Source organism: Lampetra planeri, chromosome 14, assembly GCF_965212315.1.
Source record: "Lampetra planeri chromosome 14, kcLamPlan1.2.h2, whole genome shotgun sequence".
NCBI lineage: Eukaryota > Metazoa > Chordata > Hyperoartia > Petromyzontiformes > Petromyzontidae > Lampetra > Lampetra planeri.
In genome coordinates this window covers 3,559,135-3,582,435 of record NC_136120.1, presented here as the reverse complement: position 1 = coordinate 3,582,435, position 23,301 = coordinate 3,559,135, and the positions used below count along the sequence as shown (strand labels likewise).

Below are 23,301 nucleotides of genomic sequence, written 5' to 3'. Positions count from 1 at the left end.
ATATTAAGTTCGCTTGCTTGCTTGCTTGCGTGCTTGCGTGCTTGCTTGCTTGCTTACGACCGTGCAAATCTTTCGGTCGTGTTTTAACACACTTCCCGTGATCCAATCGAGCTGACATTTTGCACACAGACTCGTTGTGCGTGACAATCAATATTCGTGAAAAAAAATTCCTAGATTTTACACTGTTTAGGGAAAAAATATTAATATTTAATTACCAATTGCTTAATGCTGCCAGACAATCATCTGACCCATAGGTGGCAGCCATCTCAAGCCAGAGGACGAGAGGACTCTAGCCGCCACGCATATAAAGGATTTATAGTGAAAAACTTTGTTTTTACGGGTTAATTTTTTTAAAATCCTTTATATTAAGTTCACTTGCTTGCTTGCGCGCTTACGACCGTGCAAATCTTTCGGTCGTTTTTACCCACTTCCCGTGATCCAATCGAGCTGACATTTTGCACACAGACTCGTTGTGCGTGACAATTTATTTTCCTGAAAAAATATTTTCCAAAATTTTACACTTTTTAGGAAAAAATAAATTATATTTAATTACCAATTGCTTAATGGTGGCAGGCAATCATCTGACCCATAGGTGGCAGCCATCTCAAGCCAGAGGACGAGAGGACTCTAGCCGCCACGCATATAAAGGATTTATAGTGAAAAACTTTGTTTTTCCGGGTTAATTTTTTGGAACGTGACAAGAATCGTGTAGGATATCTAATGGTATGATTGTGGGGTTAGTAAACTCGCTACAGCCGGGAATGATCTATTTGTAGATGGCTTAAAGACAAATTTACATCCCAAAGTACTCTAGATGTTTCTCTTATACTGGTAGGAACCTCCTGGTTACACCAGCCCACAGGGAATTATTGTGTCCGTCCGTCCGTCGTGCATCCAAAAATGGGAGGGGTGGGGCTGGGTGGAGAGGGGAGGGTGGGGAGGGGCTGGGTGGGGAGGGTGGGGAGGGGCTGGGTGGGGAGGGTGGGGCTGGGTGGGGCTGGGTGGAGAGGGGAGGGTGGGGAGGGGCTGGGTGGGGAGGGTGGGGCTAGGTGGGGCTGGGTGGAGAGGGTGGGGAGAGGCTGGGTGGGGAGGATGGGGCTGGGAGGGGCTGGGTGGGGAGGGTGGGGCTGGGTGGGGCTGGGTGGAGAGGGGAGGGTGGGGAGGGGCTGGGTGAGGAGGGTTGGGAGGGGGAGGGTGGGGCTGGGTGGGGGGTGGGAGGGGTGGGGCTGGGTGAGGTGGGGCTGGGTGGGGAGGGGCTGGTCACCCCGTGGTGCCCTTATAAAACTCAACGTTTAACCTACTCACGCCGGCTTGTGCCCGCCCTAACAGTCGGGCATATTTGCGGAATAAACCACGCCGCCGTTGACCCTGGCCATTGACCGAGCAACCCAACGTTCCTACAAGCTCCCTCTGCAGGAATGTGTTCGATAGCAGGAGGCAATCAGTCATTATGGAGATCACAGTGATATTTCTGAGTACGAAAAATGGTAAATCCGAATTGAAAACCGAATCCAATCTGTTTCTTGCTGTAATTTGGCCGGATTGTACATGTTCATCATCTTCTTAGGTTTTTTCGGTAAAGTCACGTAGGAAAAACATCAAAATGAATGAAAATTAAATAAAATAAAATCAAAAATCACGACGTTTCGGAGGCAACACAAGTCTCCGTCATCACGTCACAGCCGGATTAGCTGCATCAAGTGAGGCAATGATTCAAGATGTAATCCCTTAAAAGCAAGTTGAGGGGGGGAGGAGAGGGGGGGGGCTCATCAGAATGTGGTAGCCAATGAATGGAACGTATCGGGAGGGAGGGGGGCGGGGCTCAAAGACGGCACGGAGTGCCACATACAACGCATCGGGAGGGGGAGGGGGGCAGGACCAAAAGGATGGACGTCGGCTTGGACGCGGTTTCTGCTGCACACGCCAACGCATTGGACAGAGAGGGGGAGGGGAGGCCTGATACACATGATAGAAAAAGAACGAAAATGCCCATGTTTATACCAATGAAGAGAGTACTGTTAAACACTGGGGATGTTAACACTCGGTAAAGTAAAGTAAAATAGTGCCTGTCAGATAAGATGGTCCAAAAAAGTGTAATTAAGTCTTTTTTGCGTGGTTGATAACATCTTTCCAATGATTACTAAGTTTGTACCCATCATCACGGTTGAAATTATGTCTGTGTTTGTATATTTGTATGGCTTCGTGTACAAACCTTTGATGGTAGCCGGGAGGTTTGCAGAGAACCTTGGTCTCGGAAAAGACAATTTCATGAGAGCCCACCGAGTTGTAGCAATGATCGGCAACGGCCGAAGAATCAGTTCTGCCGTGTTTCAGATCTGAAGACTTAATTACACTTTTTTGGACCATCTTATCTGACAGGCACTATTTTACTTTACTTTACCGAGTGTTAACATCCCCAGTGTTTAACAGTACTCTCTTCGTTGGTATAAACATGGGCATTTTCGTTCTTTTTTAAATCCTTTATATTAAGTTCGCGTGCTTGCTTGCTTGCGTGCTTGCTTAGGACCGTGCAAATCTTTCGGTCGTTTTTTAACCCACTTCCCGTGATCCAATCGAGCTGACATTTTCCACACAGACTCGTTGTGCCAGACAATTATTGTTCGTGAAAAAAATTCCCAAAATTTTACACTTTTAGGCCCAAAAATTTTATTTTACATATATTTAAATAGAACTCAGTCACAGTATAAGAGCCCAGAGCGTAACCCCTCCACAGGCCGTGGCGGAGTAGCGCAGTTGGTAGCGCCCTCGCTTCCCATGCCAAAGGTCGCGGGATCGATCTCCGCGTCCTCCACAGGCAAATATAGTTTTAAATCCTTTATTAAATCCTTTATATTAAGTTTGCTTGCTTGCTTAGGACCGTGCAAATCTTTCGGTCGTTTTTTAACCCACTTCCCGTGATCCAATCGAGCTGACATTTTGCACACAGACTTGTTGTGCGTGACAATTAATTTTCGTGAAAATTTTTTTTCCAAAATTTCACACTGTTTAGGGAAATTTTTTAAAATATTTAATTACCAATTGTTTAATGCTGCCAGAGGACGAGAGGACTCGCCGCCCCGATCCCACGCATATAAAGGATTTATAATGAAAAACTTTGTTTTAACGGGTTTACTTGTTTTTAAATCCTTTATATTAAGTTTGCTTGCTTGCTTAGGACCGTGCAAATCTTTCGGTCGTTTTTTAACCCACTTCCCGTGATCCAATCGAGCTGACATTTTGCACACAGACTCGTTGTGCGTGACAATTTATTTTCGTGAAAAAAAATTCCAAAACTTTTCACTTTTTAGGCAAAAAAAATGATTTTACATATATTCAAATAGAACTCATTCACAGTATAAGAGCCCAGAGCGTAACCCCTCCACAGGCCGTGGCGGAGTAGCGCAGTTGGTAGTGCCCTCGCTTCCCATGCCAAAGGTCGCGGGATCGATCCCCGCGTCCTCCACAGGCGAATATATTTTTAAATCCTTTATATTAAGTTCGCTGCCACGCATATAAAGGATTTATAGTGAAAAACTTTGTTTTTAGGGGTTATACTTATTCTATCATGTGTATCAGGCCTCCCCTCCCCCTCTCTGTCCAATGCGTTGGCGTGTGCAGCAGAAACCGCGTCCAAGCCGACGTCCATCCTTTTGGCCCCGCCCCCCTCCCCCTCCCGATGCGTTGTACGTGGCACTCCGTGCCGTCTTTGAGCCCCGCCCCCCTCCCTCCCGATACGTTCCATTCATTGGCTACCACATTCTGATGAGCCCCCCCTCTCCTCCCCCCTCAACTTGCTTTTAAGGGATTACATCTTGAATCATTGCCTCACTTGATGCAGCTAATCCGGCTGTGACGTGATGACGGAGACTTGTGTTGCCTCCGAAACGTCGTGATTTTTTTTATTTTATTTTTATTAATTTTGATGTTTTTCCTACGTGACTTTACCGAAAAAACCTGAGAATATGTCACGCCCTTCGTTTACAAAGTAAAGTGACGTCACGCCCTTCGTTCACAAAGTAAAGTGACGTCACGCCCTTCGTTCACAAAGTAAAGTGACGTCATGCCCTTCGTTCACAAAGTGACGTCACCGGAGCGCAATTAATACTACGTTTGTGTGTGATTTTGTCTTTTTTTGGCGCCAACGAAGCCACAAACACGTTGTCTGACAAAGGTAAGACGCACCAATCTATTGTATTGTTGTTTATTCGCACATGCAAAAAGAAAACAAGCGAAAGCCAAACAGTGAGAATTAAAAAGGTGGTGCAAGGTGAGGTTGGAAACCAGAGAGGGCTTTCTATGAAAACCACAACGATTACAACTAAACATGTTAAACTCATACTCTTTGGTTCTTTCGGTAAAGTCACGTAGGTATAAAATATATATTTACAATAATTTTTGTTTTATTTTATTTCTCTACCTACGTGACTTTATCGAAATAACCAAAGAGTATGGATTCATGCAGTCACGAAAGCCACAAATCAATGTTAAACTCAGTGTTCAATATATGTGAGAGTTCGGCTACATAGAGGATACTTCTTGTTAGTTTGTGGCTTATCAGGCTGACCCGTAGTCTATGCTTAAAGTAATTGAGGGATGTTGATATGTTATCAATGTTAAGATAGGAATTCCAGAGGACTTAACCTCTTTATCTGATGGATAATTGACTATGCGTGGGGAGGGTGAAGGTTATCGGAGTGTCTGCGATTGCTTATTTGAGTGGCGTCTTCTGTTAACTTACAATATAAAATATCGACAATGGTCGATCGTAGCAAACACGCGCAGTTTAATATGAAGCTGTTTTATAAATGTGTGTAATTCATTGCTTTATGAGCAATGATCACTTTTCTACCAATAAACCACACACACCGCACACATACTTATTTATACAGCACACAAACACATTAACTGTCGTATAGACGATCATCGATATCGTAGTATTCATAACAAATATAACGTCGCAATAAAGAACTCTCAGGCCGCGTGGCCACGGCGGCGATTTTCCCGCGCTCACGGATTCTCGGCGCGCGCGCTGCCCCCCCACCCTCCTCCCCACCCCGGCCCCCACCTCGTCCCACCCCCCACCATCATCCACCCTGCCCCACCCCCCACCTCGCCCCACCCCCCACCTCGCCCCACCCCCCACCTCGCCCCACCCCCCATCCTGCTCCTCCCACCTCGCCCCCACCCTCCCCCCCACCTCGCCCCCACCTCGCCCCCACCCTCCCCCCCACCTCGCCCCACCCTCCCCCACCTCGCCCCACCCTCCCCCCACCTCAACCACGCTCCAAGCTCCACCTCCCCCAATTGAGACCTTAACAATGTTGTTACCCCCCCCTCCCTTGCCCACAATATTAACCAGGCCAAACCCCCTCATCTCAATCACATCAATAACCTCTCACCCCTACATTAAGTCCAAAATCCGCCTCCCTCCACCCCGGTTTTAACCACGTCCATAACCCCCCCACCCACCCCATCTCAACCACGTCCATAACCACCCCCACCCCATCTCAACCAAATCTATAACCCCCATCCCATCTCAACCACGTCTATAACTCCCACATTAATCACGTCCATAACCCCCACCCCATCTCAACGACGTCCATAACCCCCACCCCATCCCATCTCACCCACGTCCATACCCCCACCCCTTCTCACCCACGTCTATAACTGCCCCCCCCCTGCCTCCCCCGCCCCATGGTAACCAGGCCGCTAACTCCCCTGTCTGGGCGAACTCAGCGCTGTCTCCCCGTGACCCCCCCACCACGACACTAACCACGCCCTTAATTCCTCCTTTACTCGCCGACCGTCCAATAGACGCGCGGCATTGAGTTACCCCTCCCCACCCCCTCCGGCTTTGTTGGGAAAGGGGGAGGAGCGTACCCCCCCCCACCCACCCCCGAGCTCGTGGCGCGTGCACCACGTGACGGGGCGGCGCGCGACTGGCGGGAAAGTGGTCGGGCGCGCTTTGTTCGCGGCGCAGTGGAGCCGGGCCCCGTGCGCGAGCGCGGCGAGGCCACGGAAGCGGCCACGCGGGAGATATTTGAGATATTTGCCACGTTTTTGTGATTATTTTAGAGGAGGGGGATTTTTTTGCGGGGGATTTTTTTTTATTGTGGTGGGGTAAGGGGGAAGTGTTGGTTGTGTAGATTTTTTTTAAAATTTGTTACTGCACGTGCGGGAGAGTGGTGATTTTTGTTATTTACAATTGGAAGCAAAGCAGCTTTTGTGCGTCTAGTCGACCCCGCGCGCTGCCGGCCGGCGCGGGGCCTTTGGCTGCCGCCTCTGCCCGGGAAGAGGTGAGAAGCGACCCTGGGCCTGCGGTGGTCCAGGGGGTGGTTGGTGGGGGGGTCTCTTATATGTGGGTTGTCAACCTAAACAAAGGGTGGTGTCTACGTCTTTTGGGGTTATTGGCTTCGCTGGGTGGTTATTGGCTTTGTAGTCTGTGGGGTTTGGGCCGGCAAGGTTCAGGAAGGGTTGGGATCATGATTTGAGGTTCAGGGTTTTAAGTGGGAGTCATGTGGCTCTGTGTTCTAAGGTTTGGTTCACGTGTATATAATAATAATATCGGGCTTAGAGGTGGGTGTGTGATTGTCTAGTGATTTAGTCATTGTGCCCTCGTTGTGGTTTCTTGTAGGGGTTTGTTCAGTTGCAATAAGTTTGGGGTCGAGAGGTTTAATGGGATTGAATATCATGGGTATGTTAGAATGGTCTTGTTCGTAATTAATCGAAATCACGTCGTAAATTAAGCCTACAATGCGACTTGGATTGTAATTAGAAATTAACCCACGTCTGTGTTATGATCTACAGATGATAGCCCTCTTGTTTATGTTTTGGGGATCAGCTGTTTAAGGTCTCCTTGGTTAAGTTAAGCGCATTTACAGCCTAGAGGAGTACTGTATAGACATCCAGGATCTTTGGGGCAACGGATGAACCTGCTTTCCAACTTCTAAGTATTATCTTCTCGTATATGCAGGACCCTCCTGAACATTAAGGCCTTACAGGATAAATTCATGGCATTGCTATTATCATTCAGCTACCAGAACCCAGGGACCCACAACTCCTGGTGTCACAACTGTAAGTCTTAAGCGCACTGGGTTTTGACACTTTGAGCCATGTGCACTGAGTCCTAACAACCATGAGCTGAATCACTCTTTGCCCTGAGCTTTGGATGTCTCCATCATGGGCTTTGAGATGTTTCATTCTGGGTTGTATGATGGTTTAAACTGCGGAGACCATGAACTGTATGTATGGTTTACTTATTGTAAGCATAAGTTGAATGAATCTGAATCGTGGAACCTGAGTCCTGGGAACCGTTTGAAGTATTGGGAGGCTGAGCTCAAATTATCCCTGAACCTGTGATCCTTGTTTCCTGGAAATTTATTCCTTGGAATTTTTGTCGTGGGATTGTGAACTCAGGGAGCCCGTCACCCACCCAGAACTGTTCTTTACAGCAGGGCTTGCACTGCAGACATTTAATTCCGTGCATTTAATGTGTTGTGTGTTAGGTGAGGACCCACTGAGATGCTTTGTTTCTATGTCATGAACCTTGCATGAAAGGGACTGTTAGAGGGATTGGCCAACCCAGGTCCCCTTTAAAATTTAACTTCTGGTTTCAGTGGGCTCTTCGACACATGCATCTTACAGCTCTTATATCAATCCACTCGTGCTGTGCCGGTCTTGAAGATTATTTGACCATACTTTACCATGCCTGGTCAGTGTGGGTTGATGAAAGCCAGGGAACATAGCTTGAAATCATAATAGTATGGTGCAACAATGGATTTTTCTGCGCTGTACTCTGCGATCCAAGTTTATTTGATCAAAGGTTTATTCCACTCTTACCTGGTTTCATAAAAAAATGTAATATCAACGTGGACTTTTTATTTCCTTTTCAAGTTATCTGTTGGCAGTTTTCACATTCGAGATTGCTTGTTATTGACTCCACAAAGGGGCAATGATTTTCTGTCATTAAAGTGTTTATTTTGCTTCGCATCTCATTGCTGTGGTTTGCGGCAAAGCTGCTGCTGTCAGACTGTGTTTTGCTCCCCCCCCCCCCGTTGGCACTCCACAAATGTGTGACTCGTTGTAATGCGTGCGCTCAGATTTTTGGTGAAACGTGCCAAAACAGTTTAAGGTAACTGGCCCCTAAACCGTGGTTTTATTGTTTAAGTGAATTGAGTGATACTGCTGATTGATGCATCCGATCGTGATCTCTTGTCCGTTTTTTATAAGGGATATCTTGAGAAACTCCAGTTGCTCTGGGTTAATATGTGCACAGTACAATCGACAGTTGATACAATGGTCAAGCTTCTTAAATACACTCGCCTCTGTCCACCCGGGAGCATGTATCGCTACACCACAGCCAATTGGCTAGTCTAGTCGCATGTGGTGGAGTAAAGGGTGGGTACTTCATATCTCTTCCAACACGTCTGGTCAGTGTGGAAGAGTAGACCAAATACCTTAAAGTGGAAGCCCCTCTGCCAGCAGTCGCGTCAGGAAGCAATTGCAATGCTGCACCTTTACTGCTTGCAATCTGGCGTGGGAATATTGTAAAATGTGGGTTTTGAGTCATCGATTAGAGAGTCGAATGCAGTCATTTTGTATGAGTACAGTACCATTATGCAGGGAATTTAGATGGCTTAGAGCTTATGGATAAGATTACGGAACATGATACAATATGCTGTCATTAAAATTTAGACATTGGGAAAAAAGCCCAAATAAGCCATCTCCAGATGCTGTGCACTGTGTAACCTGATACATGTCAGAAGCCAACAGCAAACTTCAGCGAATTTCAAAGGAGAGTAGTGAAACTGGATGCGGTTACAGAACCATATTGCTGATAGGAACTCTGTCCTGAAGAGAATGTGAACGAGCAGATTAAATAATAACACTTAATACACAAAGTGTTTTATAATTTGAGTGCTGGTGACTCATTGAGCCGTTTGGTGTGATTGGTTGATCACCACGTACCACCCGGTCACAGAAACCATAATACGTGTATACCATGCCAATGTATCCGTGTCTCTGAGCAGTAGGGTTTCAAGAGTTGAGAATGCCCACCTAAAATAACAATTACATATTTTACCAAGCTTAGTTTCGGAGGGTAAATTTGGGATCTGTGTTGTGACCTTGGCACACAATAACCTGTTCTTGCAAATGATGTCACGGGCCACTCAGGCGTGTACTCATTCCCCTACAATGCATTTATCATAGTTTTATATAGGATCTCATAAAAAAAAGCCCGAAGACAAAGCTGACAGTTACGACTACCATAGTTGCAGCCAAAGCTGAATGATGTTGCATTCACGCGAACCTCGAATGACCCAAATCTATGGCATCGATTTTAGCGAAATCTATGCCGTATCCTTGCTCAGGGGAAAGCCACGCCTATGCACACTCAATCAGAAACTTTATATCTGATGCTGGAAATGTTGGTATCCGGTCCTTTGACGTCTGCGATCTAAGCAGGCCCGTGTCTAGGAAATAGCCGCACAAAGGTAGGTAGGGGCAACCCCATGCCAAACCCGGAATGCTGACACCAATGCAATCTCACAGGCAGCCAGTGTAACTTTATTAGCAACGCGGCGCATGAGCTGGCAATGCCTGGCACCAGAAAGAAACCTCGCGGCCAAATTTCTGAAGCGGTTGCAGCTTAGTCGAATGCCTCTCAGTTGCACTCAATGCCCACACCGCTCGCCAACCCACCCACTGACTATATAACAAGCGTAGCCAGCGACCTCCATTGATGCCAACGTTTAGCAGCAGGTAGTGAAGAGTGGTCCAAATGCTCGTGTTTCTAGAGGCCCTTGTCCCGCTGACACAGTTTTTGGTCAGTTAAATGTGGAGACGCCGCTCATCTGCTCGGTCTCGCGATTTGAGCAGTGTGCAATATCTGCCCAATGGGGGAAGAGGTCAACACTGCGTGCCTCTCAGAGCTGTATTGAGGCAAGGTGCCCCTCTGATCCTGCGGATTAGGGGCTGCCTTACTGTGGCTGTCTGAGCCCTGGATTAAGCACGTGCCTCGAGATCAAGATTGGCCAAATTAAGGAATGGAGTTTGCCACCGAGGTTACACACAGCGCAAGATAGGAGTAGCGATGCACTTTGCCAATAGATATGCATCTGAGACGTTTATCCAACTGTGCCACTCCACTTACTACACGTGTCATGCATGTAGCGTAGCAGTTCAGAAATGGGGAACAGCGTGTGAATGGCTGACAACTGTGCAGAGCTGACCTCTTCACACTGGGAAATTGATGTATGTTTTTTCTGTGTAGAACTCTCATTAAAGCTCGTAGGCCATGGTTTCTTGTACAGGTGCCCTGTAGGCAAACCTGCCTCTTGTATGGAGTCATTAACGATATTGGAGTTTTTGTGCTCGCAAAAAATGCAAATGATTTATTGGCGGGTGCGGAAAACAAAGAACTGTTGGGATTTGAGAGTCGAGCTGACCACACTTGTCTCCCACAGCGCGAGTGTCCAAACGTACCCATGGCCTGGTTCCCGAACACCTTCGGCGCCACAGTCGCCACTGCATCGTGGCCCGACTCTGAGCACGAGTGCGGCTACTTCTACGACGACCCCGATGAAGACGACGAGCTCTTCCGGGCCGGCAGCCTCTATTGTGCCGCGCCCGGTGAGCACATCTGGAAGAAGTTCCAGCTGCTGCTCGGGCCCGGGAGCGGCTCTGTGCCCGCGCCGGGCCCCCTGTACGTGGGCTGCCCTGCGTCTCCGGGTTTTTTGACGCCGCCATCGCCGCAGCGGCTGGTGGATGAGGGCGACGTGGCGGCAGCCCTTCCTCCCGAGCGGGGCGCGGCGCAAACCTCGCCGTGGCCCGTGCTCGTCCGCGACTGCATGTGGGGTGGTGCGGTGGCGGCCGTGGCCGTGCAGGGCTCGCCGGGGGCAGGGGGAGGACGCGGCGTCGGTTCTGCTGGCGTCTCGGCACCGCGGGTCGTGCCGCCAGAGCTGGGGCCGCTGCTGCTTCCGTCGCGGTCGCCGTCGCCCGCGTATGGACACGCGCGTGCACGTGTGCTCGGCCGCACGGACTCGGTAGGCTCCGACAGCGACGGTGGGAGCACCAGCGCCTCCGACTCCGAATCCGGTGAGGGTTCGATGATGCCAGCTGCACACACTCATGTGGCTTCAATCTCTGCATCAGGCGATTTTGGAAACTCCAGCATTGCAAAAAGTTACATTGTTGTACTGAACTTCTATGCTTCATCAGTTGTGGACCTGGGCATCATCTCAATATTCCACGCTGACTAGTGTGGTGAAGTATGGACTAATAACCCCCATAGCCTGCACAAAGTGGGAAGCCCCTCATCCCACAATGGGTTGACGTCTGTGCTCCCACATATATTTGGGAGTTTGGAAGTACAGTACAATAGTGGAATGTGCTGCACTGCCATCTATTGACCACCACATCGCACATCCCCACAGCCACCTATATTAACTTCAACCCAGCCGAGCGTCAGAGATCTGATGAGATTGGGTGCGCTCCGGGTAATTTCGTCGTAGGCTATAATTAAGTATAATTGATGCAAATTATACGCAATTGTTACCTTTAGGCTCATAGAATGAACAAGAACGGAAAAATTATCCAGAGCATACAAGACGAAATAAACTGGACTTGATTCATGATCCTGAAATAATAAAAAATAATCAAATCACTGGGAGGTGTTAATTGATCTTTGTGTAATGAATTGTATTCACATTTCAATTACTTTGCGCTTGTGCGTACAAAATCTTTGATGGTGTGAATCTTTAGAAACTTCTATTGGTTTAAACTTCGAAATTGGAAATAGCGTACGAATGTTTGAATCGATTTATCGATGGCAAGTCTTACTTAATATTAGGCTCTTCGTTACGGAAAACAATAAGAAATTATTAATGAAACAATGATTGTGCTGCGATAAATGCACGGAATATTATTTTCATCATAATAATTGCACCATAGTCACATTTTAGTTTTATGAGGATGTGCACTGTGCTCCTGGCATTTTGACCTCAAGAAAAAATAATTGCAACAAAGTAGAAAAAGTGAGCTCTCGTCCTGTTTGCAAGGCTTTCACAATGACCATGTGCCTCCCTGAAAGCCCAGGTGAACGTTTAGTTTATTACCTTACGGCTGTTAGCTGTGTGCATAGCACTTAAACGTGCCTGGCTGAGCACGTGCTCTCACAAACAGGATGTAAAAGGCCAAGTAGTTCAAACACACAGGTCGTGCACGTGGGCTTTTGCGCAAGGCAAGGCGGCTGTGTTAGAACCGCTGTCCCTTTGTCAGGCAGTCGCGACTGTTGGACTCTTCTGTTCCAGCAAAAATGAGTGATCGTAGTTGATTCAAGCATTTTATAAACATGAAAGGCCTTTTATACGAAGTTTGTGCGGCTTAGATGGATGGACGTTTCTGGCAGCCCATTGTCAGAAGTACACCCAGTAAAACGGCAACGAGTTGATAGGAGATTTAATCATAGCTGCAAATTATAATGTTCCATTATTGAAGTCACTCCGAACACTCTGAAGGACACAAAGCATTTGCGTGATTAGCAAGTTTCCTGATTAAAATAGATGCGAGTGTTTTTTGTCGGCTATAAAATATTCTCCTGATTATTCCAGCATGTTGATACTCGGACCAAAGCAACCATTTATCACGGTCCAAATCTGCCAAATGAAGAAAAAGTGGAATATTCGTAGCAATCATCGCCCCCTATTGCAAAGACTTTGCAGGTCATGTCTGAAAAAGTAATGAGGCTCGGTAGAGCTACCAGGTAAACATGTACAATAATAATAACATCAGGAAAGCCCCTACATACAGCAGATTCTCGTATCACAAAGGGAATTGGAGTTAGAAGGAAAAGTGTGTTTGCGCTCATCATTTATAGGCTCAGATTGTGGAATTAGTGATGGAATCATGTGAAATTAGAAAAAAAGTTTGACTGAATGGCCAGCTGGCTTGCTGGAGGGGGAATGGCGGGCAGATGGACGGATCATCGCGTCAATGGCATTTAGTAATCAAGTGGCAGCTCTAAGTCCGACCATCGTCAGCAAGTGACATGCTGGGTGGAAGAGGCGACCACGAGGGCTGTGGGCTCTATGCAAGAGAGGAATTGACGGACGGTCACGTCCAAAGAACATGTGGCCTGCTAGTCAAAGTGAAATAAAAAAACGAATCGCTAGGTGCGCTCATAGTGTGGATCCGAGGCTTTTGAGAAGACCAAAGAGTTGTTTTGGGACAGCATTTCCTGGGGCCTTTATCGAAAACAGAATGGTGCATTGATAGCTGCAAGCATTCGTTGAAATGCTCCTTTGTCGAATTAACTAACTTTGGTTTCATCACTGAATAATAATTTGGGGAATAAAAAAGAAACAATCTCATTTTGTTCATTGTCAGATCGTTAAAAGTGTTACAACCCAATCCACATGCTGACAATTTATTTTTATTCGATTGGTTTATTTTAGCGAAAATGTGCTGATGCCTCTCCATTACTAAAGATGGGGCTAAAACGGCACGGTATATTGAACTTCTTTCACACCTTACGTAGCCAATCGTGTGATGTGCTTTGGCCGTTTTGTAAATATGCGAATCTGGCCCTTGGCGCGGTGAAATGGGTTTGCCCCAGTTTTCAGCCCGTGAACCCTGTAGAATGAGGGAGCGGTGTTTGCTGAATTCATGTGTCGCCGGGTAATCTGGTGTCGCCGGGGATCCATCTGCCCAGCCGGTAAAGCCTTGGAGTGTGGATTATGGCCCTCGGTCCAGATTATTGAGGGGTCAGCAACCATCTGTTGTGTGACCTCAGGGAGGTGGAACCTCGACCTCATTCTGTGAGCTCTCGATGGTCAGCAGTTTAATTGTTTATCAGCTGAGGTGACCGGGTGGGTCGGGTGAAGAATGACCTTGTCAGAGCACCAATTGCAACTTTGCTGAGAATCTGGGTTATAATCCAAGAGCTGTCCTCTTAACTGGATTTTAAGTGTAGCAAGTTGAGTTACCAATCACTGCACAAAAAACGTCCAGCATAAATTTAACATTTCCAGTATATTCGGCATATTCCAGCCCTGAGAGTTAAACATTTTTGGTTCGATTGCCATTTGATTTCCATACTTTATGGCAAAAAAGATGTGCCTCTAGAGTGGATAAGAGGCTGCAGATTCCAAGAACACAGGATGAGATGTTACTATCCTTTGTGCAAGCACTTCCAAGAGTTCATGAACAGTGAGCCTGGCGAAATTTGGAAAGCGCATCGTCAGTAGTGTACCTTTGGTTCCTAGGGTGTTTCGGCCTTTCACACTATACACCCTCCCCAAAGGCGGCCAGCGACAGGGTGATCAATCCTACGCTTGCGTCCCATTCCCAATTAGTCATAGGAGTTGCCTTGTTGTAGATAGCCAACATCCCATGGGACTATGCATGGCAGGGGCGTCCTCCTCCCTGAGTCAAGCATTGTTGACCGCATACCTCCTGGCCCTCTCACTTCGGGGCCCAGCTGGGGTCTTTCCTCTTCATCCAGAGCCACTGACTGCTGCCTTCTGCCGCCTCCGATACAGCTCTGATTGCCGAACGCTGGCTCTGGCCCTTAATTCCCAGGTCTCTAAGCAGTCTGGTTGTAGATGTTGCCACAAAACCTCTGCAGCCCACCTCCACTGGTCGGACTTCTGTGTTCCAGCCATGATGAGAAGTCGTTCTGTGATGCTGTATGGTATCTTATGACAAGGCGGTGCACTGCTAGCTGCAAGTGACTCAAAAGAAAATGTGTTGGTCTCGTGACCTAATGCGAATAGAACAAAAGCTATTTCATATATTGTCTCGAATATAAGCAATACATGTATTAGCCGTAGTGGCAGTCAGCCACGCAGCAGATATTGAATTTCAGGTCATTGTGGTACAGTGAAGAGGAAATAGTTCACCGGGTTCTATGTGACCGCTGCGTTGCTCCGAGCTCCGTGTTTCCCTTTACGGAAACACAGAGATTCACACTGCTGCTGCGTGGGGGGCTGTAGCTGGAAATGCTCTACTGTAGCTACAGCTGAGCGAGCCTGTCACTGTGCATTGCGTCAGTGGACCCCCGCAAGGCAGCGCTGAACACCGCCGTGTACATCCTGCACGCGGAGAAATTCAACGAAGCACGGAGCCCACGTCTCTATAAACACGGGCTTGCTCTCGAACCGTCGGGTGTCTCGCCCGTTAAAGGGAAGGAGCGATCTAAAAAACACACAGGTTCTTATTTTGTTGATTGCGTGCCCAGCCTGTGAGTCCAAAGTTGCCCTATGTGAGTTTGGAGGTTGAATTAAAGGAGGAAAAAGTTAATAAATCGCACGTGTGCTCCATGGTATCACTCGTAGCCTCACCACCGCCTTGATGTATTAAATGTTTAGCAGTGACATAAATAGAATACCATATCAAGAGACTTAATCATCACTATATCTTTTTTCCTCATTAAACAAACGTCAATCCATTAATGTGAGAATTTATCAATACCCAAAAGTAATCTATATTTTTCTTTTCAGCAGAAGACGATGAAGACGATGACCACGATGATGATGACGACGACGATGATGACGATGAGATAATCGACGTGGTGACGGTCGGGAAGCACCGTACAGGCGACACGGCGGCACCGGCTTCGGCGCAATCTGCCGCCTCGTGCCGCCCCTTTGCTCTCCTGGTGCACCAGGAGCAGCACAACTACTCGGCGCCATCACCCCCGACCCGGCCCGCGGCTGCCCCCCTCAACTCTCGGCACTCCCAGCCAGCCAAGCGGCTGGCGCCGCCACCAGCGCTGAAATCCTCGTGCGCGCTCCGCTGCAAGCCCCGCGCCGCCGACCCCGTTTACGAGATTGCGACAGCCGTAAAATCGCCAACGTCCAGGAAGGGGGCGATAGCGGGACCGTCCCTCGACGTGACGTGCCACGCCGCGCAAGGCCTCAGGCCGTGCGTTGTCACCACCGCCGGCCCGCGGTGCGGCGCGGGGTCCCCGCCGCGCCACGCCGCCGGGCCGTCGCTCGTGCCGTTCGCATCCTGCGCGCCAGTCTCGGCCGCCTGCTCCGACTCGGGCTTCACTTCGGGCTCGGGCGACGACTCGGATGAGCACGGCCGGCGGCGCAACCACAACTTCCTGGAGCGGCAGCGGCGCGAGGACCTCAAGCGCAGCTTCCGCGCGCTCCGCGACGAGGTCCCCGAGCTGACGGGCAACGAGAAGGCGGCCAAGGTAGTGATCCTGCGCAAGGCCGCGGAGAGCGCCGTGGCTGCCACGCGCCGCGAGCTCGGCCTGCTGGCCGAGAAGGAGCAGCTCAGGGCCCGCAGGGCCCAGCTGCAGCGGCGCCTCCTGCAGCTGAAGAAGGCGGCGTAGGCCAAGGTGCCGCCACCCTGTCTCCACCTCGTCCGCTCTTCATCTATGCCCGTTACGCGTCTCTTAAAAGTTATTCTGTTTCCCGCGTGATATACGGAAGGGTGGCCCTGTGTGTGTTCCCCGGATAGCGGGTGTTTATTGTTGAAAGCAAAAACAAAGTTATAGTTTGTTGGGAATGTTTGTATTTTTTTACATAGTTGGGCAGCCTCTGCTCACGGAGGTTTGCAGGTTTTAGCCCAGCACTCTTACATTTGCGCACCTTTACTGTGAGCCAAACCGACAGTCCAAGGACGTTTAGAGGCTCCTTTGTCTACTAGAGGTTTGAAAATACGATTGTATGAACAATGCAGCCTGGCTGCCATTTACATTTCATGGGAGGAAAAAAAATGCAATATTTTATTAGAGCATTTCTACACTAAAAATAAATGTACCATACATTTTTGTTTAATTTTCAACTAAAATAGGTGTTTATGATAGTGGCTGTCAGGGTCAGGAAATGCTCTAAACCAAGGGGGGTGCCCAAGCTGTCGCCAGAAGCCATTGTATGGTTCCATCAGCATCTGCACAACAGAGTAAGGGGGGGGGGAGTTGTACTGTTGGCGGCTGCAGCAGTCTTGTTGATGGTGATTGTGTTGAGTGATGATGCATGTTCTGGCGGTGAATTTGCTGACTGTCACAGAGATAGTGATGTGGCGATGGTTGTGTTTTCTTGTTATTGATGTGGTGATGACATATTCGGTGGTTATAATGGTATTAAGGATAATAGCGATGTTGATGGTGGTGAACGATGTCGTGGTGTCATTGTAGGAATAGTGAGCTGGTAAAGATGGCGTGGTTTCTGCTGAATTTGTGTCGGTGATTCTGGATGTGGTGACGGCTGCGATAATATCAGCCACCTGGTGCAGCCTTGCCACAGTATCGCCAAACAAGCCTATGGCTTTGATACACTTTTTGGGACCTCTGGGTTCAAAGAGCAGTCTACAAGTTACACTTGAGCTGGCAGCACGTTTTGGTGTAAAGGACCATGTGACCTCTAGTAGCAGAAGGTTGGCCTCTAAAATGTTGCTTGAATTGCTGGTGATGAGCAAAATACCGCGAGCCTTCGCTTGACGTTACTCAACAGCATCCGGCGAAGGAGAATCCGCGGCGCGTCTTTTTACGTAAGCATCACACTTTGGTAAAATAAAACTACTTAAGCACAAAGATACCTTTCTTAGAGTATATGATAAAAAAATGTTTTATACACGATAACAATTGGATATTGGAAGGCAGCGCTTTCTGACCAAATATCCATAATGTGACAGGTTTTGTAGTGAACGCTAAGGACATCATCAAAATTAAAATATACACTGTGGAATGTATCATACACTTTTTGCGGAATGTAATGGCATTTTTAGTTTGCGCATCTCTGCCTTTGCCTGTTAAATTGTGATTATAATGATTCTGAAATTTATTTTTGCCAAATAGATGTTCTGAACAGATCTTTTTTTTGCTATGACACAATGCACAGAATTTCTCGCTTTAATCTTTATGCCGAATCGGGCTTGCGTTTTGCACAGGTTTAAGTCCGTATCTTAGAAGCGTGCTGTACTCACGCGCGTGCGCGCTTGTGATGGCTTGAGCCAGGGGCGAGTCCCCCTTGCCTGTTCCCTACCCAGTTTAACTCCTCCGTCTGTTTCTGCAGTGACTGATCCCGATACACGCTTTCATGAGGTGGCAAGCTACAGCGCTGTGTTTCTCTCACAGTTTGTAATGCTTGGAGGTGGCTCACTGTCTGATAACTGAGCGCCAGCCTAGATTTATGTCTAGGCAGCCAACCCCGAGAATAAAGCAAGTTCTCAAGTAGAGCAATTGAGGATGTAATGATTCATCAAATAAAATCGATTTGTGTGCCCACCACGCATGACTATCATGCGTGTAAGAAGCGATTATTTTCAAGATGTGTATATTCATGAAAGCGCTGCAGCCCCGCTCATGGCTTGCACATGCATCACAATAGCAAACAAGGAATTGAATCGTGAGGAGGTGAATCATTACATTCATAGAAGCACAGTTGGTGGTCCCAGCTCGGTCACCAGTGGCTGCACACACAAACCCCATCGTTCAAATTCGTATTTTATTTTCAAGTGCTCGTTTTTCCAGCTCTTGATGACTTTTAATCAAAATGGCGTGACCACCTCTCGTGCAAACATTAAGGTCTGTGTGGCCTTACAGGGTGCTGCACCCTTTAAGTCCGTTCGAAAGTCTCTTCTCACGAGGTGCAGCAAACCTTAACTCTCCATTGCAAAATACAAATTTTTCTCAATGGGCTTACACATGGCCATAAATGCAGTTCGTGTACGTACGCATTACTGCACATTTGCCTTGTATCTTCTGCCGCCTTATTTGGAAGCGTGTAACATCTCCCAAGCGCATTCCAACTGAATCCTCTCTCCTAGGAGACCTCTCATGGTAGACCGCTGCCACTTACACTCGGGTCAGCAGGCGCAGTTCACAGGCGTCGGTGGGAGGGGGGCGGGAGGTTGCGGGAACGCGTCTCTTTTTGTTGTTGCAAAACCTGGGTGGATTTAGCAATTGTAGAGATTATAGAACCGTCTTCAGGGATTTGACAAAGCGAGCCTAGGGCTGCACCACCGCGATTCTCTTTAATGTCCACGTTCAGGTGCGAGACGGGGGAATGAAAATAAAAGTCCCATCAGGTTTTTTTTTTTGCGCGCTACAACAGGGTAGGGAGAGAAGGTCTTGCGGACGCGCGTGAGCGGGCGAGCGAGCGGGTGGGAACCGTGGTTGTGTGAGGTCCCCCCCCTCCTCTTGGGAGTAGGAGGACGACGGTCACGTCTGGGGTCGTCGTGGCTCCGGATTGGAGAGGCGCCGGGCGCATGGCGCCTGTCGTGACCCAGTTTCGGACGAGCACGCACGCGCTGGTTAAATCGCTTGATTGGTCATGTGGATGTTTAACGCAGCAGCGCCGAAACTCTCGCGGCCTGCTCCACTGTGTGCGCTCCGAGCTGCGGAGAGGCATTTTTTTGGTCACTTTGTTTATATATATATGTTTCAAAGGTGTAGAGGATCATTTACGGCAAAAGTGTGACGTTTTGCAGCATTGCCAACCCGTTGTAATTCAATGGTGTTTATTTCCTCGTCCCTTGTTTTGTTGATGGGGAAATGGTTTTTGTATTTTTATGGTGATGTTTTTTTATTTTGTCGCAAAAACTCGGCTTGTTTAAGGCACCAATGGCTGACCCCGCTTGATGTCACATCCCACGTGGTGGAAACCTGCAGGATTGTGTGAAATTCCAAGTAAATTGAAACAATATCGTAACATCACGTAAAGTATAAATCCACTCAACTAAGCACTCATCACATCACACTTGGTAGTAAGATACGAGTCAATAATATATCCGATTGAACGACTGCAAGATGCGTGGAGATTTCTTCTTTGATGTCACCGCACCACGTGTATATTTGACACACCTTAAACTGGCATGCTGTCAAATCATATTCGAAAGAGTCCCAATAACCTCGTGGGAAGTGCCCCAACACACTTTGAGCTGAATCAAGGAACCTGTATAACTCGTTATAAACGTTTATGGTTTGTAAGGCCAGACAAACGCACCACCACAACAGCATACTCCTGTGGTCAGAGGTTTAGTTAGACCAGTTTATAATTCAGCTGCCGTGTGGTTTGTGATATCAAGCGAGGCAAGGCTATTTGCAAAGTGGTCTATTCTTTCATGATAAGACATAGTTGTGTGTAAGGGCTGTAATGATTATTTAAGGTGTGTTAAGTATTTTTTGGACTAAATGTTTAGATTTGTTTTAGGATTGAGACCAGTGGTTAGCATTGTAACTAAATGTATTTGGTTTTTGTTGACATAATTTATGTATGATTTCACTGCCTAACATCGCCTTTAATATTTCATTAGCTTTTATTATGCTATAAATAAGATCTTGTGGTTTCTGGAGAGTGGTTTTGCTGTATATTATGCGACTTAAAGGCAAATGTACAGATATACGTGGGTAGGGGAATCGATGGAATGTGGCAAGCACGGAGGCTTCACGAACCAATTGCATAGGTTGGACCCTTTTTACGCGAAAGAAGATAAATAATTATCGTGGAATTGATTTGGCTATAAATTGTTTGTGTAGAACCAAGTTCAAAGATTTTTCAGCACGTTTAAAATTGTTCCATTGAACCAATGCACATATACAGTATCGTGTAAAAAGGAGGACCACTGTTGTGATAAGAACAATAGAACATATTGTCAGTCTCATGTCAAACCGCGTTTGATTGGTTTAGAAGGCCCAAGTGATCACAAATGTCCCTGTGTGATTGGCTCCATTCCAGCGCGCCCCCTCCCCCGACAACTTTAGTCTATTAACAGCGACTCCAGCCAAAACGAGGGACCTTGGTTGACATCTATAAGAGCAAGAGAGAAAAGGAGAAACTGAATGGGAAGTCCGTAAGTGGAATACGCCCGAGTGCTTCGCTCAAGCTTTCATCATTGTAGAAAGTCTTAAGGGCAAGGACTGTAGGCAGTGGAAGGGGGTTGACCTCTTGTCTTGAAGTTTCATTGAAAACAAAAAGACTACATTTGCATGTAGGCGATGGAGGTGATGTACTGCAGATCAAAAATGAGGGGCCGGTCATGGCTGCAGATCAAAGTTGAGTTTTCGTAGGGGCGGCAGGTGGCACAGGGAAAGGAGTTGCACTGGAGCACTGAGCTAGTACCATGAGAGTCGAGGTTCGAATCTAGGTTCCAGCAGTCTGTGATTAAACGGTGTTCTTAAGCATGATCAAGTTAAAATTAAACGAAACTTAGTATTTTTTCCAGGGAAAGCCCACTGAGCTATATAGCTCTTTTTCAGAAGCGACCTGGCCGCAAATGATAGCTCAACGAAGTGGCTTATCGTGTGGAAATGTATAGCAGCCAAATACTCTTAAATGCATGTTTCTAAATGTGGAGGGAAAAACCAGAGGACACGGAGAAAAATCCGTCCGACCACGGGGAGAACATGCAAACTCCAAATATACAGCAGGCGGCAAGGTCGGTATAGAACCCACGACCTCCTGTATACCTGGCGAGATAGTAAACATTTCGCCACTGTGGCGAGTTGGTCTCCAGCTGGTCACCAACAACTGCCTGAACCCCAAGAATAAGTTTAGTTTTTCACTTAATTTGGCATATTCTATCTCTAAAATGTTAATGCCTATATTTGACCCAAATATAAATTGGACTCAAATATGGATTACTGCAGGGACTTTAGAAGGAGCTCTGTGATAAACTACTTAAGAAGTTTTGTGTTGCCATCGTTTGGGCTGTTTTATGACAAGATGGTGCAATTGTTCCTTGAGAGCATTCCAAATCGAATTGTATTCGTCTCTTGGTGCCAATTTATATTTTAAAACCTTAAAATAGATACTCTTTTTAACTATTGGTGAGGACAGGTAATGTTGACTGTAGAATTCCAGTTGATTTTGAGACACGATCAACGGGCTTCAGTGGTGTAAATTAGACTTTTGCTTATGAACAACTTGCAACAACTCATTGAACATTCAGCATCAAGATTTCCACAGAGGCACATTGAGCATTAGTTTATGTAATAGACGCGGTAAAGGCAGATCCGTTTTTCAGTTGGCATATCTCACCAACAGCACCATGAAGCCGCAAACGTCCAGGCTTCATGAACTACACACAATGGGCCACTGCCTTCATACGTTAACACGACCACTGCAGAAGCCAAGCCTCCGTGCGCCATCACTGCCACTTGCCAGCACTGACCCGAAAGAGGCCGATCGGCTCGTGTTTGTTCGTAAACCTATGCTCAAAACCCAAGGCAAGACCAAATTGCCTCGTTCTCCGCCACGAAGCCACCGCCCTCCCCCACACCCTATATCCCGTGTGTCCCTTCTGTGTCTTGGTGTGGTGGAGAGAAGAATCACTTCTCAATGGGACCACACTTGTTTCCCCGCACCCTCCACGCAGGGAGGCTGCAAACCGTTACATCAAGTTTCTCACTTGTGTCTTCCTACAAGTACTTTTTTTGTATGTGGGGGGCTGTTTTTTGGCAATCTTCAAATGATGAAAGATGTGAATTATTTGTTAAAAGCTTCAAATGGAGTTGAATGGTATGGTGATGGAAGAAATGTTTGCATGGCAGCAGTTGCAATTTTTGTCGTGGTGTTTTTGAGAGGGTGGCTTAAGAGAATGTGATTGCCTAAAAGAGCCTCCTTTGCGTATCTCACACGGGGCAGATGATCAGATGGTTTTGGACACTTTGTTGTACGATTTTGGAGGTTTGTTTTTTTACTGTGTTCCAGTTTGCAAGGTTTTGCACAGTGTTTGGGTGTTGATCACTCGTCAGCAGTTTGACAAGCTTCACGGCGCCCTCTGTCTTGTTTTTTACGGCACTTTGTCTCTATCCAGTTTTTAATTAAAACGTTTGAACAAAAGCAGTTGCCTCCTGAGTCAATGTTTTCGGTCTTGTTTTATTTCATGATGGTCCTAGATTTGAAGCTTTCGTGACTGCAAGGATACATATTCTTTGGTTTTTTCGGTAAAGTCACGTAGGTAAAAAAAAACAGGGTCTCCTTGCAGTCACTAAAGCTTCAAATCTAGAATTGATACCCTCTACGGATACAGTAATTTTGCTGTGACGGTTCCACCTGAAGACGGAGGCTCGTGTTGCCTCCGAAACGTCGTGATTTAATTTAATTATTTTTTTTCTTTTTAACCTACGTGACTTTACCGAAAAACCCAAAGAGTATTTATGAAGGTCGTTTTAAGTTCTCTGTCCATGGGCAGGTCCATAGCTCAAGTGGGTTGCTGCTGCGGCGAGATGTGAACTCCCTCGCCTGGTATGCAGCAATACTTCTGAATTCTGGCTAATCGCTTGATGAAGCTGGTTGTAGTCGGCGAAACGTCATACTCGAATTGTAAACGTGGGTTTACTCTCCG

General features: G+C 47.3%; 1 protein-coding gene across 2 annotated transcripts; it reads left to right on the top strand.

Moving 5' to 3' along the window:
* Positions 1 to 5,916: 5,916 nt before the first annotated feature.
* On the top strand, positions 5,917 to 22,796 carry LOC144722311 (uncharacterized). 2 transcript variants are annotated; one of them, XM_078600453.1, is made up of 3 exons: positions 5,917 to 6,296; positions 10,467 to 11,097; positions 15,504 to 22,796. In XM_078600453.1, the coding sequence occupies exons 2-3, from the start codon at positions 10,488 to 10,490 to the stop codon at positions 16,340 to 16,342; spliced, it is 1,449 nt and encodes a 482-aa protein (XP_078456579.1). In that variant the 5' UTR covers positions 5,917 to 6,296; positions 10,467 to 10,487; the 3' UTR covers positions 16,343 to 22,796. The 2 variants fall into 2 exon arrangements, with proteins under 2 accessions (XP_078456579.1, XP_078456578.1); XM_078600452.1 differs by having other exon boundaries at positions 5,918 to 6,296; positions 15,501 to 22,796.
* Positions 22,797 to 23,301: the final 505 nt, after the last annotated feature.

Bases quoted from the DNA above. Each gene is read 5' to 3' on its own strand.
- LOC144722311 (XM_078600452.1), top strand. From the start codon at position 10,488: ATGGCCTGGTTCCCGAACACCTTCGGCGCCACAGTCGCCACTGCATCG. The intron at 11,098-15,500 runs GTGAGGGTTCGA...TTTTCTTTTCAG, and splicing joins CGCCTCCGACTCCGAATCCG to CAGAAGACGATGAAGACGAT.